General features: G+C 37.6%; 1 protein-coding gene across 2 annotated transcripts in view; it reads right to left on the bottom strand.

Annotated features, from left to right (window-relative positions):
- Positions 1-17,053, bottom strand: part of LOC110443094 (E3 ubiquitin-protein ligase RNF123-like) — a 46,763-nt gene that overhangs the window by 11,682 nt on the left and 18,028 nt on the right. For both annotated transcript variants that reach the window (XM_021487085.1, XM_021487084.1), the window contains exons 18-32: positions 15,690-15,761; positions 15,011-15,137; positions 14,312-14,413; positions 13,811-13,900; positions 12,387-12,493; positions 11,932-12,015; positions 10,264-10,371; positions 9,808-9,985; positions 6,162-6,236; positions 5,831-5,918; positions 4,932-5,019; positions 4,142-4,232; positions 2,068-2,207; positions 1,416-1,604; positions 562-637 (exon numbers count right to left, since the gene is read on the bottom strand). In XM_021487085.1, coding sequence (XP_021342760.1) covers positions 562-637; positions 1,416-1,604; positions 2,068-2,207; positions 4,142-4,232; positions 4,932-5,019; positions 5,831-5,918; positions 6,162-6,236; positions 9,808-9,985; positions 10,264-10,371; positions 11,932-12,015; positions 12,387-12,493; positions 13,811-13,900; positions 14,312-14,413; positions 15,011-15,137; positions 15,690-15,761 — 1,615 coding nt within the window. The remainder of the gene's footprint in view (positions 1-561; positions 638-1,415; positions 1,605-2,067; positions 2,208-4,141; positions 4,233-4,931; positions 5,020-5,830; positions 5,919-6,161; positions 6,237-9,807; positions 9,986-10,263; positions 10,372-11,931; positions 12,016-12,386; positions 12,494-13,810; positions 13,901-14,311; positions 14,414-15,010; positions 15,138-15,689; positions 15,762-17,053) is intronic.

Here is a 17,053-nt window from a genome sequence, read left to right on the forward strand (position 1 = left end):
TATGAGACTTGGCTCATGTTGTCAGTACATTATGTATGAGACTTGGCTCACGTGTCAGTACATTATGTATGAGATTGGCTCATGTTGTCAGTACATTATTTATGAGACTTGGCTCATGTTGTCAGTACATTATGTATGAGACTAAGACTCATGTTGTCAGTACATTATGTATGAGACTTGGCTCATGTTGCCAGTACATTATGTTTGAGACTTGGCTCATGTTGTCAATACATTATGTATGAGATTGGCTCATGTTGTCAGTACATTATGTATGAGACTAAGACTCATGTTATCAGTACATTATGTATGAGACTTGGCTCATGTTGCCAGTACATTATGTTTGAGACTTGGCTCATGTTGTCAATACATTATGTATGAGATTGGCTCATGTTGTCAGTACATTATGTATGAGACTAAGACTCATGTTATCAGTACATTATGTATGAGACTAAGACTCATGTTGTCAGTACATTATGTATGAAACTTGGCTCATGTTGTCAGTACATTATGTATGAGATTGGCTCATGTTGTCAGTACATTATGTTCATGACTAAGACTCACCCTGAATGTACATGGACACCACAGTATCAAACATTCCATCTCTTGTTGTTACTCTGTTTAAAACTTGACACAGCACCTGTCAAAGAGGATGGAATACAAGTGTAACAGGAGAGGAAAAATGCACGGGGTTCGAACACAGGACCCTCCTATTCTAGATGGACGCTCTACCAATTGAGCTACCTGGTCGCTGACGGTCGACCCAGTCCAGTTCCGCTACACAAGCATACATTTTAACATCCTTATTATACGATGAATATGTCATTAATCTATGATTAACTATCAAAATGATAGGTGATGTTTCATGATGTAATATTACTTAACGATTATACAAATCCAAAGGGAACTCTATCACAACATAATCAAGCATCACCAAATAAGTTTTTAGGTTGATTTGGTCAACTAGTATGAAGATTATGTCATGAACCTTTCAGATGTACGTTGATATGGACAGGATAAACAGGTTCATTTTGTACTACATTCACTATCACTATTCAGAAATGTGATAAACATGATGGAGTTTTTTTTATATTTCATTATCTTAAAATAACATTTCAGTGCATTAGAGGCACACTTCTAATGTACCAGTAGGGACCTCTTGTGCCACATGATGGTTCTGTTGGGCTTATCCTTTCCCTGAGCCCACAAGCATTAAGAAAATGATATGTTAAATACCAGAAATCTATTCTGAATGAAACTCTGGGGAATTCTTTGAAAACGATGTGCAGCATGGAAACAAGGATGACTACATATATATCTATATAGAACTATTTTCAGCTCTATGTTGAATTTTCTCTTGATCTAGGCTAGAAAGTGGAAAAGATAAAACAGAACTTACCACTTTACAGTAAACATACCTGAAACACACGCCCTAGTAGGAGGTCTGAGGAGGATTCTAAAGTATTGAGGAAAATCTCTGGGGAAACATTGACCACCATCTCCAGGACCCGCAGTAGATACACCGCTATCTCAAAGCATGTGGCACAAATCTTTAGCTGTCGACTCTCCAGGATCCTAAAGTCTGTCCGTGCTACTCTCTGCTGTATCTATTGAGATGGAATGGAGATAAAGACACCTGTATGTCTGGTAGTTTGTAAATTTGTTAACAGAACCTCTGGTAACTAGCATCACTTTTAGCTGGAAGTCTTGATCTAACAAGTATACATCATGTATATCATAGTTTAATATCATCTTTCCTTTAAGTAATATAAATTATCATGTTTACCCGGAATCTTATTATTCTTCATGGTCTCGTTCATATGGAAACAACAAAACTGAATTTAATTTCTTGCTTTAAAAGTAAAATTTAAGAATATCTGTTCAGATTAAGTTATCATTTACTGCCCCATGCAACTTAAATATATTAAAAACTTTTTAATCTAGTTGTTTTTCCTGGAAACGTTTTGCTTTGTAAAATCCAGTTAAAAAAGTGTCTGCTCCTAATTTACTAAGAGGACACAGTAGGTAAAGAAAGATCAATATTTCCCCTCCACCCTGGACTCTGCTCACCTCCTGCATCAGCCCAATAAACTCCGAGAAGGACCAGTTGAGCTGGTTGAGTAGTGTATCCACAAAGCGAATGGCCGCCTCCTTGTCTCTTAGCAACACAGTGCGGAAAAGATCCTGAAAAACCTTTGACGGGCACGGCTCTGTAGAGGATGATCAAAGATACATGGCATTTTATAGTTTCATAGTTAGACAAAATCAAGAAAATTAAATAGATGTAAGTAATATAAACTGTCTAAAGACTAAATCAAGAAAACTGAAGTACCAGTGAGAATGATGTGGATCCTTGCTTAAGCCAAATACAAATATAGCTGTGTTTCCCGTTTCCCTCCCGACCGACCCTATTTTTTCATGCCGACCCTATTACATTTGATTGGTTTTTCACAGTCACTGTTATGCTTTTATGAGCCGTTTAATTGTTCAAAGCGTACATATAATTTGCTATACATTTCATTCGACTTTGGTCGTGGTCAGTGTGAGCGTTTTATATGAAGAAAGTAGCTAAGTAGCTGTAGACAATTGTGCTTATGATGTAGGTTGTGATCTCTAGATTAGTGTGCTTATGATGTAGGTTGTGATCTTTAGATTAGTGTGCTTATGATGTAGGTTGTGATCTTTAGATTAGTGTGCTTATGATATAGGTTGGGATCTCTAGATTAGTGTGACTGTCTGTAGTCTAAGTGAGGGAGTCCAGTCTGTGATGCCAGTGTAAGGTTGGGAGTAGAAGGAGGGAAAGAGGGTTGGGTTGGGGAGTTGGGTTAAGGAGTCTTGAGGAAAGAAGGTTGACATGTATATTTTCTCCATTTCCAAATCTGGAAATAATTAATAAAAACATATGGACTAGTGTATGGTGATTCTTATATTTATGTCTAAAGATCTGACAGAAATTTATACTTATATTCTTTTCAAAATTTCTTATAATAAAAGTTGGCATTCAAAATAGATTACCGGTATGCCAACAAAACGGCCTGATTACAATGGTATTAATACTATTATTTGATGTTAGAAAAAATAGAATACCATAGCTACACAAAATAACACAAATTGAAAACACCAATAACCTTGAAATTACTTTGGTTATTCCATAAACATTAAGGTGGGTCAAATGATAATTTACTTCAATGTGTTGTATGGGCCTGCTCAACACAAAAACTATTGCATGGATTTTTTTTAATGTGTTTTTATTTTACATGAATAAAAAATTGTATGTTTGGTGCCATTCATACTTTATTAAAACAATAACATATTTTTAACATTCACAGAGATAATCAGGAGATTTTCTTCACCAGAAAAATAAATGTAATAAAAAAATAAAATAAAATGTTTTTCCTACCTACCTACCATATAACTTTTGGAGCCGAAACAGGAAACACACCTATATTTTTATTTGGCCTTATTTATTTATTACTAATATACTACTGATTTTAGAAACATAAAAGCTTAAAAATTCAACTGTGTCATAAATATTTGGTAAAATTCAATTAATCAATAAATATTTCAATCAATAACTTTATTGCAGTATTGCTTTTATTGTCAAACTTAAAATCTAACTAACACCTAAAATTCTTTCTACAGAATTATCTTAAACATTGATATCAAAAATCATAAGTGCATAGTATTCAATTTTAGCCTTTGGCTGAGGTCGATACCTGGATTTATCAACTCGAGAAAAGATATATTGACCGAGGACGCAGTCCGAGGTCAATATATCTTTTCTCGGGTTGATAAATCCAGGTATTGATCTAAGTTAAAGGCTACAATTGTTTTATTATTTTACAAAACAGTAACGAAAGCAATCTGAAAAAAAACCACTACAAAAAAGCTTCGGAAGTGGGACGGTGCATTGTTTGGAGACACGTCATAATTCTATTTTTAAAAACATCCAGTCCTTCAACAATAATCATGCGCTCCAAGTCAATATCGTTTTTTATCGGTGGACATGTGATGCATTCCTGGCCAACCACTTGTCGGGAATAATATGAAAAAATAATAAATTGTCTTATAAATAGTATTTTTGTATAACAACGGCAGTGTTTCTGTTTTTCTGTGACCTGAAGTATCGATTATAATGACTTACTCTGTAGACTGGCAAACCCGAACTCTGTCGGCTGAACTCTGGACGGTACAAGGTGTGGTAGGTGGGTATACCGGAAACCAAACCCACAGCCCTGTAAAATAGAACTCCTAACTTCAATATCCACCACAAACCATTTAAGCAATGAATGTTTTAGCAAATGTTGTTATGATCCTATAACACACATTGCTATTGATGACAAACCTAATAAAGCCTGGTAGGGCTTTATGTAAGTTTGTCAGCAATAGAAATGTTTCTTATAGGACCGTAAAAATATTTTAGAGATTGATGACGTTACATCTAGTTTCTTAACAACATTTGCCTTCGCAATGCATTACAATGGAAGGATGCAGGGCAAATGTAAATATTTCAATTTGACAAAATAATAATTATGTAGCTAACTAATTAAATCTGCAAATTAAAAGTTTTCGTGACTTTTTCCCCAGGTGATCTGTTTATAAACAAACCTCTTAGAATTGTTTATCAGGTATATATAACTGTCATAGTCTATAGTTAATGCAATCTAGTGAACAACTCTTACTTTCTCAATAAATGTTCTAAGACTATGTAGCATCTGCTGTGTATTATTTCATTATTTCTGTCCTCTGTATCAGATGCTGCAACCTACTGCCTGTCGCTATAAATTCCACATTTATACTGGGAATCAAAACCTAATTGTCTGCATGGAAATCCAGTGGCTTAAATATCAGGAAAGAATTAAGACTTTTGTCCAGTTTTACTAGGAGCTAATTAAATACCAATTTATCTTATATAAATTCCAAGGGATTCCTACCTTCCAGATTCTAACCAGGATCCAGTTTGTTTGGGCCCAGGATCTGTTCTCATACGGCATAATCAAGGATTTTATCATACTCTCTTTGCTGCAAAGTAAACAACAGTTGATGTGATATAGAGACAATGGATGTTACAGCCAATATTCTGGTTATAGTGTATCTACAGGAGTTCACATTGTCTGGACCTCATTATATTAACTTTTTAATTGATAAAAACAAAGTGAGAGGGAACTCATCAACCTAACCCCCGTCTCCACACACACACACAGACTTTTCGACGATGAGGATAACTTGTTATTGATTGTGCATGCATAAATTTTCATGTAACCTTGGCCATTTCCTCATAGATTGGTGTGTGGTACACAACATCTTGTCTAGTCTATTAATGCAGGCAATGCTGCATCATACAATGTTAAATGATTATACAATTAGTGTGAATAAACCTTGAAATTATCTAACTTTTAACTATAGATGGCTGGTACACAATGTTAAATGCTTATTGTCAAATGCCAAATAATTCCTCAACTAGCCTCATTCCCCGTTTCTTTATAAAATAAGTTGTGGATATAACTATTCTGTCTTTTCGTATTGCAGAGTTATCTGCTCTTGTGAGCAGGTATTGACTGTTACGTCATTGGTTTGTGAGAGTAACGTCATCAATTTTTGAGAAAACGACGTAATTTTCTCACACAAACCAATGACGTAACAATCAATACCTGCTCACAAGAGAAGATAACTCTGCAATACGCAAAGACGGAATACATGTCTTTGAGTAGTGTATATTGACCTGTTTTAACTCCTGAGGTAGTTCTTATTAATTTTTTCATTGAAAAATTGCTTAAGTTTTGTTGGATATATTACAAGCTCATAACAAATAAAATAGATATGAAGAACAAACCTGGCATCAGGTAGATCCTCTAGGATCTTGAGGGACTGAGGGTAACAGATGAAACAGGCCAGGGCCTGAACAACGTTATCTCTCACATCTACAGCAGATAATAGACAGGAAATGTACAGACTTCAAAACGGTCAGAGAAACAAAGTCAGTAATTTATTATAGACTTAATTATATTTAATTAGTGTGAAATATAAAGGCACTTTTACATCTTACAACAAAGATCAAAAGTCCACATTTTGGTGGTTTATATAGAATGCTATTGATAACTTTGTCCTCAACAACTTTTGGTTGTTGATTCTATGACAGTGTGACCCTGAAATACTTTACTAACCTGTGTTGACAATTCTAGAATCTGCGAAGTGTCTGGTAAGGAACATAGCATATTTGCTTGTGAGCTCTGAGTGATCTGTAAAACAAGACCAGTGCATTTAATATATATCCAAATGAAAACGTTGTATCAGAACGTTTGTATTCAGCAGTCTACACATAGGAAACACTCCCTCTCCCTACATACACATTTGTGGTTGTTTGTATTCAGCAGTCTACACATAGGAAACACCCCCTCTCCCTACATACACACTTGTGGTTGTTTGTATTCAGCAGTCTACACATAGGAAACACCCCCTCTCCCTACATACACACTTGTGGTTGTTTGTATTCAGCAGTCTACACATAGGAAACACCCCCTCTCCCTACATACACACTTGTGGTTGTTTGTATTCAGCAGTCTACACATAGGAAACACCCCCTCTCCCTACATACACACTTGTGGTTGTTTGTATTCAGCAGTCTACACATAGGAAACACCCCCTCTCCCTACATACACACTTGTGGTTGTTTGTATTCAGCAGTCTACACATAGGAAACACCCCCTCTCCCTACATACACACTTGTGGTTGTTTGTATTCAGCAGTCTACACATAGGAAACACCCCCTCTCCCTACATACACACTTGTGGTTGTTTGTATTCAGCAGTCTACACATAGGAAACACCCCCTCTCCCTACATACACACTTGTGGTTGTTTGTATTCAGCAGTCTACACATAGGAAACACCCCCTCTCCCTACATACACACTTGTGGTTGTTTGTATTCAGCAGTCTACACATAGGAAACACCCCCTCTCCCTACATACACACTTGTGGTTGTTTGTATTCAGCAGTCTACACATAGGAAACACCCCCTCTCCCTACATACACACTTGTGGTTGTTTGTATTCAGCAGTCTACACATAGGAAACACCCCCTCTCCCTACATACACACTTGTGGTTGTTTGTATTCAGCAGTCTACACATAGGAAACACCCCCTCTCCCTACATACACACTTGTGGTTGTTTGTATTCAGCAGTCTACACATAGGAAACACCCCCTCTCCCTACATACACACTTGTGGTTGTTTGTATTCAGCAGTCTACACATAGGAAACACCCCCTCTCCCTACATACACACTTGTGGTTGTTTGTATTCAGCAGTCTACACATAGGAAACACCCCCTCTCCCTACATACACACTTGTGGTTGTTTGTATTCAGCAGTCTACACATAGGAAACACCCCCTCTCCCTACATACACACTTGTGGTTGTTTGTATTCAGCAGTCTACACATAGGAAACACCCCCTCTCCCTACATACACACTTGTGGTTGTTTGTATTCAGCAGTCTACACATAGGAAACACCCCCTCTCCCTACATACACACTTGTGGTTGTTTGTATTCAGCAGTCTACACATAGGAAACACCCCCTCTCCCTACATACACACTTGTGGTTGTTTGTATTCAGCAGTCTACACATAGGAAACACCCCCTCTCCCTACATACACACTTGTGGTTGTTTGTATTCAGCAGTCTACACATAGGAAACACCCCCTCTCCCTACATACACACTTGTGGTTGTTTGTATTCAGCAGTCTACACATAGGAAACACCCCCTCTCCCTACATACACACTTGTGGTTGTTTGTATTCAGCAGTCTACACATAGGAAACACCCCCTCTCCCTACATACACACTTGTGGTTGTTTGTATTCAGCAGTCTACACATAGGAAACACCCCCTCTCCCTACATACACACTTGTGGTTGTTTGTATTCAGCAGTCTACACATAGGAAACACCCCCTCTCCCTACATACACACTTGTGGTTGTTTGTATTCAGCAGTCTACACATAGGAAACACCCCCTCTCCCTACATACACACTTGTGGTTGTTTGTATTCAGCAGTCTACACATAGGAAACACCCCCTCTCCCTACATACACACTTGTGGTTGTTTGTATTCAGCAGTCTACACATAGGAAACACCCCCTCTCCCTACATACACACTTGTGGTTGTTTGTATTCAGCAGTCTACACATAGGAAACACCCCCTCTCCCTACATACACACTTGTGGTTGTTTGTATTCAGCAGTCTACACATAGGAAACACCCCCTCTCCCTACATACACACTTGTGGTTGTTTGTATTCAGCAGTCTACACATAGGAAACACCCCCTCTCCCTACATACACACTTGTGGTTGTTTGTATTCAGCAGTCTACACATAGGAAACACCCCCTCTCCCTACATACACACTTGTGGTTGTTTGTATTCAGCAGTCTACACATAGGAAACACCCCCTCTCCCTACATACACACTTGTGGTTGTTTGTATTCAGCAGTCTACACATAGGAAACACCCCCTCTCCCTACATACACACTTGTGGTTGTTTGTATTCAGCAGTCTACACATAGGAAACACCCCCTCTCCCTACATACACACTTGTGGTTGTTTGTATTCAGCAGTCTAAACATAGGAAACACCCCCCTCTCCCTACATACATACTTGTGGTTGTTTGTATTCAGCAGTCTACACATAGGAAACACCCCCTCTCCCTACATACACACTTGTGGTTGTTTGTATTCAGCAGTCTACACATAGGAAACACCCCCTCTCCCTTCATACACACTTGTGGTTGTGGTGACTTCATAGTACATTTGGGCCTGTATTAATGAAATCGTTCTCATGCTCAGACATGGATTCTGTGCTCAAACCAACTTTCTTGTAACTTGTTTAAATCATGTCAAACGACCAAAAAGTCAAATGAAAATATTGAAAAAAGTTTTCGGGTTTAAATTTCTTCACATTTTTTCCAAATCATTAACAAAGTCAGATATTTTAATACATTTATAACGAGAACAAAAAATAATAGTTGAGCACGAAATCTGTGCTTGAGCATGAGAACACTGATGAATATGAGCCCAGACCTTTCAAAGGGTGTGCGATTACCTTTCAAAGGTGTGCGATTCCCTATTAGGAGTATGAGCCCAGACCTTTAAAAGGTGTGCGATTCCCTATTATGAGTATGATCCCAAATGTGTGCGATTCCCTATTAGGAGTATAAGCCCAAAGGGGTGCGATTCCCTATTATGAGTATGAGCCCAAATGTGTGCGATTCCCTATTAGGAGTATAAGCCCAAAGGGGTGCGATTCCCTATTAGGAGTATGAGCCCAAAGGTGTGCGATTCCCTATTATGAGTATGAGCCCAAATGTGTGCGATTCCCTATTAGGAGTATGAGCCCAAAGGTGTGCGATTCCCTATTAGGAGTATGAGCCCAAAGGTGTGCGATTCCCTATTAGGAGTATGAGCCCAAAGGCAGATTTTGACAATTCTACTATCCCATCAGTATTTTCAAAGTAAATATTGAAAATATTCATTAGTCCTGACATACACCCTACCAGACCTAGGCATATGGCTTGTGGAATTGTGCACCCCTACCCTTTAGCCACAAAAGCAATTGTCACAGAAATGTCAAGACTCAAAACACTGTACTGTTCAGAGTTTTCAAAAATTAATTCTTTTTTCATTTTGTCACATGCATGGACTACATTATGGAAATTTCCAATAAATTCTACACCATTTTATATGCACTATAATGACAATATCAGTTTCTACACAAAAATGTCGCAGCATCAAAATGATTGTAAGTGAAAGCTACTTTGCTTACTCCGTAACAAATCAAAAGGACTCGTCGGGTGGAAGTAGTTCTTTAGACAGTTGTAGATGTTGATGGCTGTCTCTATATAGAACTCCGGTGTGTACTGAAATAGGAGGTGGAACTGAGACGCCCTGGATATAGTACGTAACACCACGCCAAACAACCATGCCACGTCAGCTTGTTTATTCTGAAAAAAAAGTGTCACATGTATACTTATTATGTAACAAAAACTTCAAACTCCTAAATGAAATTGAATTAATCAATTGCTTTAATTTAAAAAAATGCTAACACTACTCGTAAATCATTTACTCCCAAATCATTGAAAATTTATTTCATATAAGCTGATTCACTGGTCTACATATACAGACAAAACAAAAAGGATGTTAACCATCCAACAAACTGTAGCTGGGTAACATTGTGATAATATCACAGTCGCCACAACCAAGGGGAAACACATGGAATTACCTGTGAGTATATAACAGCAATCACCCATCCTATTTGTCTCCCTTGTTCCAGAACTCTCTCCAAAAATACACCTCTAGCCCGCTCCAGCTCTGCTTTCACTTCCAAAAGCTGTAAAGGAATTATTTTTATGTTGCATTGCAGTTAATGTGTAAGGATTACTAGTTCCTTACTGTACAATTAACAGTGTATGGTACAATTAACAGTGTGTGGTACATTTTAATTGCAATAGTAAGTTGAAGTGAGATTTTTAGTGGAGATTCCTTATGCCCACCCCAATAATCCCCTAGATCTGCCCCTGATGTGCTGTGTAAAAATACACTGCCCATCGAGCCCTGGTTACCTACCAGTAGCTGCCCTATCAGTTTGAAACCTACTTATTTTTCAAACTACGCTCACATTTAAAACTAAGAGAAGATAACCATAGAATTCAGAAAATCTGTGTCAATCACATCACATTATTTTCCATTTAGACTTATCATATAATGTTTGGCGACTGTAGAAGTAAGATAAAGAATACAGCAGACGGACAGACAGATAGACAGACAGACGGACAGACAGATAGAAACAATCTGGGAAAAGCTGTCTGGGTTCGGAAGGGATAAAGAATAAATTGTATCAATAATATATTTATAGAGGCATACCAATTACCATAAATTTACTCTGTAAATATTGAGACACCAGATTGGATTTCAGAATAAAACTGTCCACTTTCCCAAAACAATAAAAAATGGCAAGTTTGGTAAATGTAGGGGAAATGACAAGGAAGTCTTGTCTCTGACAAACTTCGTCATTAAAACTGAACAATAAGGCTTGACATTGTAACACTACCTGTTCAGGACATTATAACACTACCTGTTTGGGACATTGTAACACTACCTGTTCAGGACATTGTAACACTACCTGTTTAGGACATTTTAACACTACCTGTTCAGGACATTGTAACACTACCTGTTGAGGACATTGTAACACTACCTGTTGAGGACATTGTAACACTACCTGTTTAGGACATTTTAACACTACCTGTTCAGGACATTGTAACACTACCTGTTTAGGACATTGTAACCCTACCTGTTCAGGACATTGTAACACTACCTGTTCGGGAAATTGTAACACTACCTGTTTGGGACATTGTAACGCTACCTGTTCGGGACATTGTAACACTACCTGTTCGGGACATTTTAACACTACCTGTTTAGGACATTGTAACACTACCTGGTCAGGACATTGTAACACTACCTGTTTAGGACATTATAACACTACCTGTTCAGGACATTGTAACACTTCCTGTTTAGGACATTGTAACACTACCTGTTCGGGACATTTTAACACTACCTGTTTAGGACATTGTAACACTCCCTGTTCAGGACATTGTAACACTACCTGTTCAGGACATTGTAACGCTACCTGTTCGGGACATTGTAACGCTTCCTGTTCGGGACATTGTAACACTACCTGTTTAGGACATTATAACACTACCTGTTCAGGACATTGTAACACTTCCTGTTCGGGACATTGTAACACTACCTGTTTAGGACATTGTAACACTACCTGTTCGGGACATTGTAACACTACCTGTTTGGGACATTGTAACGCTACCTGTTCGGGACATTGTAACGCTACCTGTTCGGGATATTGTAACACTACCTGTTCAGGACATTGTAACACTACCTGTTCAGGACACTTTTCCAGCTTTGACTCTGTATCCTCCAGGGAAGTGACATATTCCTTCATGTTGTCTCGTAAAGTCCCCATCTGGAATCAACCAATCAAAATAACAATGAGTTTTCCTCCATGATATGTTTGTGAATGAGCTTCTTCTTTCAATTGTTTGCAGGTAAGTCTCACTTGGCGGATGATATTACCTTAGTAAGTTTTTTGTGGTTAAGTTTACCTGAGTGAATATTTTTGTGTTTAAGTTTACCGATGCTACCTGCTTCTGAGTGAGCTTACTTTATAGGTAGACATTTGTTGTTAATTTTACATTCATGAGTTTGTTTCTGGTTAACCTTACCTTAGTGAGTTGTTTGGTTAAGTTTACCTTAATTACCTGTTTCTGAGTGAGCCTACCTTAGTTAGTTGTTTGGTTAAGTTTACCTTAATTACCTGTTTCTGAGTGAGCCTACCTTAGTTAGTTGTTTGTGGGCAGCTATATGGTACAACAAGACAATCCCGTCCAGTAGTTCCATGAGGGAGTTACCACTAGGCATCTGTAGCTCTGGGTAGGTTGTACCTGGGATATAAACAGATACCCTTAAACCTCTTGACACAATACTGGCTTCAACTCTGGGCTTGGTTTTTACTCGCAAACTTATCACAGAGTTAAGAAGTGTGAAACATACCATCCATCTTTACTTTGTTCTGGAAGAAATAACAGCTGAAGAAACAAGTATTACAGTTTGTTCTGCCATACAGTACCTGTTTTGGTAGATTTTCCTTGTTGTAGAAACAAGTATTACAGTTTATTCAGCCTTACAGTACCTGTTTTGGTAGTTTTTCCTTGTTATAGAAACAAGAATTACAGTTTGTTTGGCCTTACAGTACCTGTTTGCTAGCTTTTCCTTGTTATAAAAACAAGTATTACAGTTTGTTCAGCCTTCCAGTACCTGTTTTGGTAGCTTTTCCTTGTTATAGGAACAAATATTACAGTTTGTTTGGCCTTACAGTACCTGTTTTGCTAGCTTTTCCTTGTTATAAAAACAAGTATTCCAGTTTGTTCAGCCTTACAGTACCTGTTTTGGTAGCTTTTCCTTGTTGTATAAACAAGTATTACAGTTTGTTTGGCCTTACAGTCCCTGTTTTGCTAGCTTTTCCTTGTTATAAAAACAAGTATTCCAGTTTGTTCAGCCTTACAGTACCTGTTTTGGTAGCTTTTCCTTGTTATAGAAACAAGTATTACAGTTTGTTTGGCCTTAAAGTACCTGTTTTGCTAGCTTTTCCTTGTTATAAAAACAAGTATTACAGTTTGTTCAGCCTTCCAGTACCTGTTTTGGTAGCTTTTCCTTGTTATAGGAACTAGTATTACAGTTTGTTTGGCCTTACAGTCCCTGTTTTGCTAGCTTTTCCTTGTTATAAAAACAAGTATTACAGTTTGTTCAGCCTTCCAGTACCTGTTTTGGTAGCTTTTCCTTGTTGTAGAAACAAGTATTACAGTTTGTTCAGCCTTACAGTACCTGTTTTGGTAGCTTTTCCTTGTTATAGGAACAAGTATTACAGTTTGTTTGGCCTTACAGTACCTGTTTTGCTAGCTTTTCCTTGTTATAAAAACAAGTATTACAGTTTGTTCAGCCTTACAGTACCTGTTTTGGTAGCTTTTCCTTGTTATAGAAACAAGTATTACAGTTTGTTTGGCCTTACAGTACCTATTTTGGTAGCTTTTCCTTGTTTTAGAAACAAGGATTACAGTTTTTTTGGCCTTACAGTACCTGTTTTGGGAGCTTTTCTTTGTTGTAGAAATAAGTATCACAGTTTGTTCGGCCTTACAGTACCTGTTTTGGTGCTTTTCCTTGTTGTAGAAACAAATATTAAACTTTGTTCGGCCTTACAGTACCTGTTTTGGTAGCTTTTCCTTCCTTTTTATCCACTGACACCACTTTGCCATCTGCCTGTACTGATAAACCCTGAGCTTTGTTTACACTATCTGTAAAACAAGTATACCACATTCAATGATGTTTACACTATCTGTAAAACAAGTATACCACATTTAATGATGTTTACACTATCTGTAAAACAAGTATACCACATTCTATGATGTTTACCTCCCATTGTTCACTACTATTGCAAAATACAGATCAAGATTGTAACTACAAAAAGTTATAAAGTACATAACATATTGACTTGGTTCTCTCATGATATATGAGGATCAATGACCATGGTCCTCAGTCAACAATTATTCATAAGGCAGGGAAATAATAACACAATAAACCTTGGCCATTTAGGCACCAACTACTCCTAATAGAACCTATATAGGCTTTTCTTAAAATCCTTAAAGAACACATAAGGAGAACTACAATATAAGACACTAACAGAAAGTTATTAAACAAAAACTCACCTCCCAAAATCCTGTTTAAATGGGACACCAGACCGCCACATCTTTGAAAATCCATGTAATTTCTCGTCTCCGACCAAAACTCGTGGATTGGTACATAGGCCTCTGGAGGAAGTAATGCAGAGTTATGTGCATGATATCAAGCCCACTTTGAGAGAGATAATAATATATCAATAATCACTGAGTCCTAGACTGTAGTTTATTGCGTTTGGACACTTGGACCAGAGTTGTTGGTTTATGATATGGACAGTTCTAGTGATTCAATGTTGTTTTCTGGTGATTCTTGACGAAGATTCTTGAGGCCTACATTAATATTTACAGGTCGTTACACATTAAAAAAGAATAATTAACTGGTTTGTCTGCGTAAACAAATAGGCCCTTAACACACAACTAGATAGACAAGACATCCTCTCCAATGAAGACAAGCCCTTCCTCAATAATGAGTGCTTGTTGAAGGAGTCTATATCCAGGTAAAAACAAATTTACTTCAAACAGATAATTTCTTAAAAATATATCCTTATATGATAAGTATCAAACTCATAATTCAAACCTCATTGATTCTGATACTTCAGCTGTCAGATGGAGCAAGACTTTTGTATGGTAATAACATAAAATCAACATAATATTCAACATACAAAACAGTCTCTGCTACAAAGGAAAACAACAGTAGGGTATTCTATGAATTATGACTGAGGTACCAACCATCACTAAAAACGAATCTCTTTTGATCTTCCTCCTGAAATAAATCCCAGTAATGTCGGACTACCCTGACCATCCGGTGGAAAAAACACAGCATCACTGGTAGTGGACAGAAGGACACCTGATGAGTCTGAAACAGTATACAAAGTAGAACAGATAAAACACCTAGCAAGCCTGAACCAGTAGATAAAATACTTTAACACTTAAACAACAGTAATAAATAACCCCAAAGTTCATTTATATGGGATATTTATCAATGCAGAACCTTATATGGTATCTGCAATTGTGATATTAGATTTGAAGTAAAAATGTCAACATTCAAGATGGTCATTGAGAACTATTTTTTTTTATTAACATATGCATGAATTCTTGGTGCTATAGTAACATTCTTTTCAACTCCAGAGACTTATTAACTCATTCTGCAGTTTACATTTTTTACCCACAAAAGGGTAAAGCTAAAATAAAAACTTCTTTCATCAATCTCACAAGAAAACTGAAACTAAATTATGATTCCCCATATAAAATGGGTTTTTTATATATCTTATTCTGATAGCTATTTCACGGAAGTCTACTTTTATATAGGTTTCCCATAGCTCCTTCCAGAACTATTATTAAACAACCCAACATTTGTTTACATGACCTATTCCACTGTTGTAACATAGAAACAGAATTCTTTACTTACACGACCCATGCCACTGTTCTCGCGTAGAAACAAGCGAAACTTCTCCATGAAGATCTGACGAGATGTCTGCCCCTAAATAAATCAGGAAAGAAACACTTAATATACAGCAAGTAAGAAAAACATCGAACTGTATATACCTACATAGCCATTTACCAAAATCTTTTCATGTTGTAGACAAGCAACTTCTTCATTTATAAATATTAATATTTCTTCTATACAGCCTCAAAATAATCCCACCAGATCCTGTAATTGTTGAAAAAGCACAATACAAAGGAACATTACATGTAAATGTTTTTAACTGGAAGCTCTTCGGTTCTTTTTGTCAAACTAATAGAGTAATCAGGGACCAATCATGTTGTCACCTCAATCTTTCCTGAAAGGTTTCCGACTGATATTTATTGTCTGACAGAAATGTTAGCCATAAGAAACACAACCATATTCCCTGGTTTGGTAAATTAGTTATACATACACCATATAATAACATATACATGTATTATATCTTACCTCTTTGATATCCAGATGGGGGAGAAACGCCTTAATGATTTACATGTTTCCCTTACCTTTCGACTGTGTTACTTACCTCTTTGAGGTCCTTGTGAATGAGTAACACCTTGAGGATCTCCACCTGTTTCCCTTACCTGCCAGCTGTGTTACTTACCTCTTTGATGTCCTTGTGGACAAGTAACACCTTGAGGATCTCCACCTGTTTCCCTTACCCATCAGCTGTGTTACTTACCTCTTTGAGGTCCTTGTGGATGAATAACACCTTGTGGATCTCCACCTGTTTCCCTTACCTGTCGGTTGTGTTACTTACCTCTTTGAGGTCCTTGTGGACAAGTAACACCTTGAGGATCTCCACCTGCTTCCCTTACCTGTCAGCTGTGTTACTTACCTCTTTGATGTCCCTGTGGATGAGTAATACCTTGAGGATCTCCACCTGTTTCCCTTACCCATCAGCTGTGTTACTTACCTCTTTGAGGTCCTTGTAGACAAGTAACACCTTGAGGATCTCCACCTGTTTCCCTTACCCGTCAGCTGTGTTACTTACCTCTTTGATGTCCTTGTGGATGAGTAATACCTTGAGGATCTCCACCTGTTTCCCTTACCTTTCGACTGTGTTACTTACCTCTTTGAGGTCCTTGTGGATGAGTAACACCTTGTGGATCTCCACCTGTTTCCCTTACCCGTCAGCTGTGTTACTTACCTCTTTGATGTCCCTGTGGATGAGTAATACCTTGAGGATCTCCACCTGTTTCCCTTACCTTTCTACTGTGTTACTTACCTCTTTGATGTCCTTGTGGTTGAGTAACACCTTGAGGATCTCCACCTGTATGTCTTCTATAGCTGTAACATCACATGTCCTT

Source organism: Mizuhopecten yessoensis, unplaced genomic scaffold (assembly GCF_002113885.1).
Source record: "Mizuhopecten yessoensis strain PY_sf001 unplaced genomic scaffold, ASM211388v2 scaffold716325, whole genome shotgun sequence".
Classification (NCBI taxonomy): Eukaryota; Metazoa; Mollusca; class Bivalvia; order Pectinida; family Pectinidae; genus Mizuhopecten; species Mizuhopecten yessoensis.